This window comes from Populus alba, chromosome 17, assembly GCF_005239225.2.
Source record: "Populus alba chromosome 17, ASM523922v2, whole genome shotgun sequence".
Classification (NCBI taxonomy): domain Eukaryota; kingdom Viridiplantae; phylum Streptophyta; class Magnoliopsida; order Malpighiales; family Salicaceae; genus Populus; species Populus alba.
Genome location: NC_133300.1, coordinates 9814571 through 9824585, shown reverse-complemented (window position 1 = coordinate 9824585; position 10015 = coordinate 9814571). Strand labels below are relative to the sequence as shown.

The following is a 10015-nucleotide window of genomic DNA, read 5'->3' as shown; positions in this document are numbered from 1 at the left end:
ACACATTTTCTCAAATCATATTTATTCTCAACACTATAGTTATTAATTCTTCAAATAAAAATTAAAAATATTTTCAAATCTCATTCTACCTTGCTCAAGGAGTTACAGTCAATGCTATTTGAAAATAGATGAATTTTTTTTTTTCTAATTCACCTCGTATAATAAATCCTCTATTGATTACTTAAATATATTTATATAGTTCATATATATACCTAATATCTACTTATTTGTTACCTTTGATTAGTATAGTAGAATCAAAACATAACTCTCTCTATATAAGATAGCTTAATTATATTAGATAACTTAATGATCTCAAATTTAAGGATCACTTATACAATCATCATGTGAGCCTTTTCATCATAGTTGCCTGGCAGGTTGATCCGGGACTCGGCCAACCCAAGGTTAGAACCAAGCCGAGTTGAAGAAAAAACGAAGAAGAAAAAACCCGGTGTGACCCTACAAGTTGACCTGACAACCTAGTCAAGACTCGGTGGCAAACCCGTTGACTTTTGTTTTTGTTTTTTGTGTGTTTTTACTAAAACAACATCGTTTTGATTTTTTTTTAAAAAACTTTTTACCCGGCCGACCCGGTGATCCAATCAAAACCCGGAACCCCGGGCCTTGGACCGGGTCGGCCACCAAGCCGGGTCTTAAAACTATGCTTTTCATAGACACATGCGAACGCACCATATGAAATTTTCATGTGAGTCAATTCAATATATAATTGTGTATGTCATCCGACAAACACATACATTTTAGTTCTATATATCCCTCATATCTCAAACACATACATTTTAGTTCTATATATCCCTCATATCTCAACTTATGAGAGTAACTGCTTTGTTTTTATATATATAAAAAAAACATAATATGTATTAGTTTCAAAAACTTTAATTAATGTCTGGTTCTAGTACAACATTGAATATAAACATTTAGAAATAATGTTTTGATCTAATAGAAATCCCATAATTATAACAATTTCTTAATTTCCTTTGCAAAATATTTTTGCTTCAAGAACTTTATTTTTACTTTAGATTTATTAATTAAATATATAATGAATATTACAAATACATAAACCTTTATTAATAAATTAAATATATTTACATTAACAAAATCAATATAATGTGCAACAAAACAAATTGACTGCAAGACATGTACACAAATAAACCTCCCATTATTCTGATCTCTCCTAACAGGTCACCTTGGAACTTGCAAACCAAGCTCTAAAGAAATGAACACCACAAACACAGGATCAGATAACAGACAAGCGCCCTCCTTAACGAAAGAACAAGACATCGACGTACATACACTTGAGGGTCTAGCCCATTGGTCAACTGCAAGGCTTGCCTTTGCGAAGGTCCTGGGTTCGATCCTCAAGAGTACCAGCCTGTCACCCCCGCGGTGCCTTACCTGTCTACTGGGCTTGCAGGATGTTCAGTAGGTCCTGGGATTAGTTGTGGTGCGCGTAAGCTGACCCGGACACCCAGGGTCATCAAAAAAAAAAAAAAAAGACATCGACGTACATTAACAAAACAACTCTTTCTGTATTGCAAGCTTAACGCATGTGATAATCCTAAGAAAACTTTCTATATCGTGTTATTTATGGAACCACGAATTCCATAGTGATCATTGAACTTCCTTTCATAATTTTCTATAAATGACAATGCATAGTATCTAATAATTGTCACATGAAACATCATCCAACGAAGTTCCACATTGTTTTCAAGTCATAGATTGTATGGTTGATTGACAAGACCCACCTCCAAAAACAGCAAACATGTCTCACGTACAATCAACTCCATTTGGGAAATGTAGCAGTTAAGTTACCAAGGTATTCTAAATTCCTCACAGATACATTACTTGATGTGCATAAAGTTCAAGCTTATTATAAAGGAAAAAGAAAAGGACTCTGACAACTTCATTGACCTTTTTGAACCCGTCTGACCAGCTTCACATTTTAACCACACACTAGCTTGTCAATTCCTCTACCATAATTGGCACCAGTATTTTGTGATATGTGTTTCAGAATTAACAAAACGATCTCACTAACATCTGCATTGAATGATAGGCTAAATTGTTCTGAAAACCATCAAAGTTTATTGTTTTGGTTGGTAACTAAATGAGTACAGAAACCAGTTATCCTATGATTGAATACTTTTATTACAGAAAGTTAAAATTGAGTTTAGCTGAAAAGATCGCAAACTATCCCAGAAAAAATTACCAATAAAACAGAAAGCGGATTCTAACAAATCAAGAACACTGGTTGCTCCTATGTTACACTGACGCAAGAGAAGCCCATGCATGTTACGTTTAAGGGCTGGTTTAACATCATCCAAACAAGTTTAGAGAGCAGCATTGACATGGGCATTCATCAACATGGAACGAAGGCCTCCACTTTGATATAACCAAATATTTTTAAGATGATTAAAAAAGCACTCATAGTTTCATACTTGACAACGATGCAGACAACAAGTCCCCAGTTTTTTTCTTTGAATTATGTACCTGCAGGAACCAAATATTCCAGTCAGATTGCGTTAAACCTGATTAAAGCACTCTCAATTCTCATCCCGCTCGACACCCTCAATTTGTCTTAACAACGTAATGCCAGCTTAATGTACAAAAAATGAGCCCAACAAGCTCAAGCAAAGATACAACCTGGATAAAGAATCTTAATTTTAGCACTAGCACTAGACTCTTCAATTTCTAATTAATACCCTGATCAAATTTATATACTAAGCAAGCATTAACTCGCCACGTCAAACCCAAACTAAACTTGTAATTCTTCAACTGCAAAAACTTCTTTTTTCAGCAATTTTCAGTAGTACATCCATTGGAATTTTAAATTCCAATTTCAAAAAGATAAATCGAATTGAATTAAACGCTTCATTATTCATTCACTAAATCATAGGAGAAATTAAACATTTCCAGAATGAAGAAGAAAAATTCGGGAATACTCACTAGAGAAACAATAAAAGCTAGTATTAGAGGCCGGGAGAAGTGCAGCAGAGTGTACCCTGAGAGAGCGCTCGGAAATTCCTGGATGTGGTACTTAAGCATGATGTCATCCTCGACGCCGCCACCGCGCTGTGTAGTGGCAGCAGCGACTGAACGCATCCCAACTCACATGGTGCCCTACGGACACACAAAATCAATGAGTTAATAAATTTAAAACACACCCTATATATACATACATAAAGTTACAGATATATACGTGTATCCGTAAGAGTGAGTTAACCTGGAAAAGGAGAATCGAGAGGAGGATGGTGGTTTGGATGGGAGAAGGAAGTGAGAAGCGGTGGCAGATCTGGTGGGGGTGGAGGGAGATTTAGGAGCCTTAGATGATCTGATGGCTGATTTGATGGACGATAGAGATGATTTGGAGATAAATTTCCTGCAAGATGAAGAGGAGGAGGCCATTGAATTGATGGAATGAAAATGAAAGCAAGCCTGCCTTTTGAGGGTTTACTTAGGGTTTAAGAGAGAAACGGCCAAATACAAGACCAGAACTGGAGAAGGATTGCTTGGGTAAGGCCGGGCTGGACGAGGCTTGGCTTTGCTTTGCTTGGGTTAGTTGAATTGGGTTGGGTGGGTTGGGTTGCATCTAATGTTAATTAATTATGAAATACGCATTCCCATGTTTTTCATTCAAGACCTAAAAATAAAAATATTTTTGGTAACTGAAAATTATAGCAGTTTACAGTTTTACTTTCCATGTAATTACATACCGGATAGATAAAAGGGAATGCTCTCTTCTTGATTTTGAATTTTGGAATCAACTTTAAAACGAATTTAATTAGAATGAATGCATTTGAGAATTCTTCTTAAAAAAATAGATTTAATCCCAATTAATATTTAAATTTATATATTCATAAGGTCTTAGATAGTTATTATTATTATTATTATTATTATATATTGATACAAACACTTTTCAATAAAATCCGAATAAGACTCATTATTTATATACTAAAATAACTATATTAAAAATACTTTAAATGAGATAATATACATATAATAATTTCGGACTGGATTAAATTACCTATCCTCCTCTCCTGGATCTTTCATGCAAAAAAAATAACCACATACTGATTTTATGAAAGAGTGACTGTGATGAAATGACAACATTCATACACTTATACTATGTATTGTATTTGATTGTCAAGAACAAATATTAAAAACATAACAATAAATATAGCATCAACAAATGTTAATATCTTCAGATGCATCATAACCTTTTGTGAAAATCATTTAAGAAATGTGTGTCTTGTGATTTACCGTGTATTAGCTAATGGATTCACTAAGGTGGGACTCAATCCTATAATCACCCTTTACAAGCATAAAGAACATGGTAGCTTAAAATCTTTTTTTATTATTGATAATGATTTCAATATTGGTAAAATTGACACTCTACCTTCTTCATAAAGAAAAAAGATAAGATATCTTGCTTGTAAAAATATATGTTGATGATATTATATTTGATGCTACTAACAAAACTCTTTGTAAAGAATTTACAAAATGCATGCAAGAAGAATTCATAATGAACATGATAAGAGAATTGAACTTCTTCCTTAAATTGCAAATCAAGCAAACAAGAGATGGCATCTTCATCAACCAAAGCATATACATCAAGGATTTACTAAAGAGATTTGGGATGGTACATGTCAAAGAAGACGACACGCCTATATGAACATCAACCAAGTTTAATATGGATGTAAATGTTAAGAATGTATACATCATCAAATATTGAGGTATGATTAGCTCACTTTTGCATGTAGCTGCAAGTAGACTTGATATTATGTTTTGTATTTGTTTATGTGCATGTTTTCAAGCATATACTAAAGAATCCCATATAACTATTAATAAACACATTTTAGATATTTGCATGGTATAATTAATTTAGGGTTATGGTATTAAAAAGAAAGCGAATTGAGTTTGATTAGCTATTTAAATGCTAATTTTGTTGAGTGTAAGGTTAATAGAAAAAGTACTACTGGAACATTTTATTTTTTAGGATCATCACTAGTATCTTGGTCAAGTAAGAAACAAAACTTGATAGCCCTATCAACAACTGAAGCAGAATATATAGAAGTTGGTAGTTGTTGTGCATAAAACTTATGGATAAAACAAACCTTAAAAGACTTTAGACTTAATTTTGATTATATACCTATTAAGTATGATAACACTAATGCACTAAGTTTGTTTAAGAATCCTATAGAACATATTAAAGTGTGATTATCGCATACAAAACATATTAAAGTGAAACATCACTTCCTAAGAGATCACATGATGAATGGTGATATTGTTCTTGAGTTTGTAAGCACAAAACATCAACTAGCAGATATTTTTATAAAGCCTTTAGGTAAGGATCACTTTTGCGAAATAAATAGGAATTTAGGCTTTATTTAAGCTAATGACATTTGAGGTTTTATCTTTGCGTGTATATTTTTTTTAGAAATAAGTTAGACATAATTGAGAGATAAAATGTATACCCCTTAGCATGAAAAATTTGTTATGCTGCAAAAATCATTGCCAATGCAACTTTGGGATAAATCGGTCAACTGGTTTGTGACACCAATGAAACCAATTGAATCAGAGAAACAAAGTATTTGCTAATGTGTGAATAGTAACATTTTAAGGTTTTAGATAGGTTCTATTTTTTAGTCTATAAGTTGAACAAAAAGGTATATTTGGACTCATAAAATATATCTAAGAGAGAAACTACAGAAAAATCTAAATTTTGTGTGAATCAGTCAATCAATTCACACAAGTAGATCAACCGACCGACCGATTAAGACAAAGCACAGATAGTTTAGCTACTGCTCAAAATTTTAATTTTTAACCCCTTGATTTCCTTGGGTTTTGGACATAATTCCTATATGAAAGGATCCCTTTTAAATGTATAAGAAGGATCAAAGAGAAAATTGGAAAATTTCAAGCTTGAGGTTAAACCAGTCTACCAGTTTAATTAACTCAAGGCAATTGGTTGACCAGTTTGCATGACAGTATAAATATTGTTTTCCTTTTCCAATAGCTCATAAAATCTTCAAATCAATTTTGAAAACTCTAACTCAAAACCCTCTCTACAAATCTCTCAAATTTCAACAACACCCAACCTTTTCAAGTCAACTGCTTCAAGTTTCAAAGGGTATGGCACCTAAGAACCGTTCTCGGGATGTTGAATCAATGAGAAAACAAGCCAATGATCCTCCTTCTCTTCCATGTGATAATGTGGAAAGGTATATGATTATTTTATAAAATAGAGCTATTGCTATTGAAAGATATATAGGAAATGATTTAAATGAATTTGGGATGGAATCATTGATTGATGAAATGAGTTGGAGTATGATTTATAATATGAAAAAAAAAAACTCATATACTAGTAGTCTTTAAAATAAGAGTATATAGTTTAATTGTGCTATATTAGACAATATTTGGGGTATTAGTAATGATGGCCATCATGTTGTTGAGATGAAGATTATCCCTGTTATTGATGGATTTGTGTATGATGATATGGTCATAATGCACACTGGTAGATATGATTTTACACCAGGTGCTAAAATTAAAAGTCAAGGCTTGATGTTTAGGCCTAGATTGCTACATAAGATCATAACACATAATATCTTGCCCAAAAAAGGCACTATGGGGATGTTATTTTTATAGATATGTGCTTAATTAATAGCATGATTAGAAGAAGGCCTATAAACTTGCCATACATAATGATAAAGAATATGATTATGGATAGGACACTGTCATTACCTTATGATTAATGTTTAACCACCATTTTTTAGCATTTTGATATTGTGCTAACAAGTATGGATAGGACACCGTATTCTAAGCTTCTATATATAGACCATAAAATCCTCACTAAAATGAAATTTGTATTAATCGAGGAAAGCAAGTATGGATAGGACACTGTATTCTAAGCTTCTATATATAGACCATAAAATCCTCACTAAAATGAAATTTGTATTAATCGAGGAAGGTGGTCGGGTCACCAGAGACCAAGTGGAAGCTCATGCTGAGGAAGAGCATGATGAAGAAGAAGAATTGCATGTTAGTGGTGATAATGAGTTTGTTGATATGTTTGAGACACCACTGACAACTTCCTCCTCTAAAGATGCTAGTACTTGTTCATATAGATCTAGGATGGAAGATCACATAACCTATATTGAGATGGATGTCAGTTATCTTCGATCGAGACTCTCAAGTGCATATCATAACCAATCAAGAGCATATGGCCAACAACTTATAAGATATAAAAACCATGATGGTAAATCTACTATCTTGATATCCACCACCCTAGAAGATTGTATCAAAAGCATTTTTCTATTTTCATGATTTTCTATTTTCATGTTTTTGTATTTTCTTTCCATAATTACAACGTATATTACATTTTGAACATTATGGCATGTTTTTATATTCAATTTCCCTATGCTTTTATGCTTTCCTATTACTTTTCGTTGATGACAAAGAAGAAAGATTTGGAGAAAAAAAGCAAATAGATATAAAACAATTCATATTGGTTATATCAATAAGGGGTAGAAACGTGTGTGTGTGTGTGTAAGGGGATATTGTTTTTATATCTATACTTATCAATTAATTGTCATCATAAAAAAATAAAAGATTATTGACCTTTAGGTCACATATTAATATTTATATATTTTGATGATAACAATTAAATAAAAATAGACAAATGATATGCTTGGTTAAGAATAAGTTTAAATAGGTTTTATATGAAGATGACATTAACAAGAATGAAAAATTAAATGAAAAAATCAATCAACAAATCCAAGATATAAAACAAGTGAAGACTTAGTTTTTAAGGATTCATTTTAGTGTAAATTATATAAATTTTTATACCCTACTTGATAAAACAAATTAAAATGAACTCACACACTTCACATGACATACATTATAGGTTTGAAATGCATTAAGTCAGCTCAAAATTCACCAAGTTTAAATTTGTCAAATTTAAATCTTGAAGTTGAACCGGTCAACTACTTGGCTATACCAAGTGAATCGATCGACCGCTTGTTCATCCGAGATGAACACCTAGAAATCTGTAGGAACTGGTCTACTGATTGACTTGATCAATTTGAATCAGTCGACCATTTCATCTACCGAATAAACATTAAAAGCTATAAACAACTAGATTATGCTAATATATATATATATATATATATATATATTTGCAAAATTAAATGTATAATTTTAATATACATTCTATTATAATTTTTAATTTTAACCCATTTGTTTTTAATTTAATTTTAAAAGGATTCACATTTAGAATAAAAAAAATGAGGGTTTGATTTTTTTACCGAGGATGCAATTCAATAATGTATAGAAGAATTAAGGGCTATAATTAATATTTGTTTTGAATATGAAACAAATCACATAATATTTAGTCAATCCTTCTTGATTTTAAACTTAATCAAAATTTGAATTTAAAGAAAATGATAGAATGTTTAAGACTTTGAATTCCATATCATTTAGGATTACATTATATAAACAGATCCTACTGCACTATTAAAGAGGGGGGAATTAAAAAATCAGAAATCTCTTGACTGAGCGGAGTTCCTCCAAGTTAAATAAATGTACAGGGCTAATTAATTTTCTGATTCTGGGACACAAAACTGATCCAGTTCCTCCCCACAACCCTTCCTTTCCGATTACCATACACATCATCACAAATACAAACACTACGCCAGCATCCTCACCCTCTTCACTTCCAGCCATCGCGATTTCCATAGCCACCATTTTCTCCATTTTTTCAGCCCGAAAACAGCCCCCAAACAGCTCTGAAATCAGCCCCAAAGCTATCATGAAACAGCCCCAAAACGCCAGCCTCAGCCGTCCACTTCATGTACTCCTCACAGCAGCTTCAATCGTGATCAACGCTCCTTCTCTCAGCAACGATAGGGCCGTCTCCACCAATACAGCAACCATGACCATTAGTCCAGCCGCCCTCAATCAGGGAAAGCGAATTAATTTTAGACTACAAGTGCATTATTTATTATTATCCAGAGAAAGCAAATGTAGTCTCGGATGCTCTTTGCTGTAAAGACAAGGCAAATGTGGGTGGACCATCAACTTGGGATGAGAACACCGTGATTGAGCTAAAGCGATTAGGACAATTTTAAATGTTAGTCTGGAAGGATCCTTAATGGCTCAACTAAGGGTGAAGTCAGGATATTACGATCAAATATTAGAGGTACAACAGTTTCATTATGAAGTGTTAAAAATGAGAATCAAACTGAAATCGAGGGGTGAAACTCTTTTCTAAATAAGAGATGATGGAATAGTGATGTTTGGATGATGCATGTTTGTACTTGACAACAAAGACATTAAACAAAAGTTACTTTGAGAGGCCCACAAGTCTAAGTTCATTGTACAACCAGGTACTAATAAGATATACTAGGATTTGAAATTGTACTACTAGTGTCCAAATATGAGAAAAGAAATGACTTACTACGTGACAAAATGTGGTATTTGCCAACAAGTAAAAGTAGAGCATTGAAAGCCGGTAGGATTGTTGCAACCATTATCAATCCCTGAATGGAAGTGGGAGATGATCACAGTGGACTTTGTGTCGGGTCTACCTAGGGGGAAGAAGGGAAATTATGCAATCAGGGTTATTATGAATCGACTAACTAAGTTTGTCCTTTTCATACCAGTAAAAATGACGGATTCAGTTGACAAGTTGGCTAAGATTTGTGTGAACAAAGTTGTGAGGCTTTATGGAGTTCCGATATCAATTATTTCAGACAGAGACCCAAGGTTTACTTCATGTCTCTGGCCAAGCATATAATGTGCCTTCGGAACACAATTGAATATTAGCACTACCTTCCATCAGTAGAATGATGGCTAATATGAGAGTTATTTAGATCCTAGAGGATTTACTAAGGGCACATGCTTTGAAATTTAATGGAAATTGGGAGGAGCACTTGTTGTTAGTAGAATTCATGTACAACAATAGTTATCAACAATAATTTGAATTGCCCATTTAAAGCTCTTTATG

At 33.0% G+C, this 10015-nt stretch overlaps 1 protein-coding gene across 7 annotated transcripts; it reads right to left on the bottom strand.

Moving 5' to 3' along the window:
- Positions 1-1055: 1055 nt before the first annotated feature.
- On the bottom strand, positions 1056-3505 carry LOC118052495 (uncharacterized). Of its 7 annotated transcripts, XR_012168375.1 has the most exons (5): positions 3236-3503; positions 2959-3132; positions 1761-2502; positions 1309-1470; positions 1056-1223 (listed from the first exon to the last, which is right to left on the bottom strand). XR_012168375.1 is itself a non-coding variant. In XM_073405689.1 (4 exons), the coding sequence occupies exons 1-3, from the start codon at positions 3415-3417 to the stop codon at positions 2495-2497; spliced, it is 309 nt and encodes a 102-aa protein (XP_073261790.1). In that variant the 5' UTR covers positions 3418-3503; the 3' UTR covers positions 1056-1470; positions 2451-2494. The 7 variants fall into 7 exon arrangements, 3 of the variants coding, with proteins under 3 accessions (XP_073261790.1, XP_034919373.1, XP_073261789.1); XR_012168376.1 differs by having other exon boundaries at positions 1056-1470; positions 2451-2502; positions 3236-3504; XR_012168374.1 differs by having other exon boundaries at positions 1056-1470.
- Positions 3506-10015: the final 6510 nt, after the last annotated feature.

Coding starts and splice junctions, on each gene's coding strand:
- LOC118052495 (XM_073405688.1), bottom strand. CDS start 3,417: ATGGCCTCCTCCTCTTCATCTTGCAGGAAATTTATCTCCAAATCATCT. Junction 3,133..3,235: donor TCTCGATTCTCCTTTTCCAG/GTTAACTCACTC, acceptor GTGTGTCCGTAG/GGCACCATGTGAGTTGGGAT.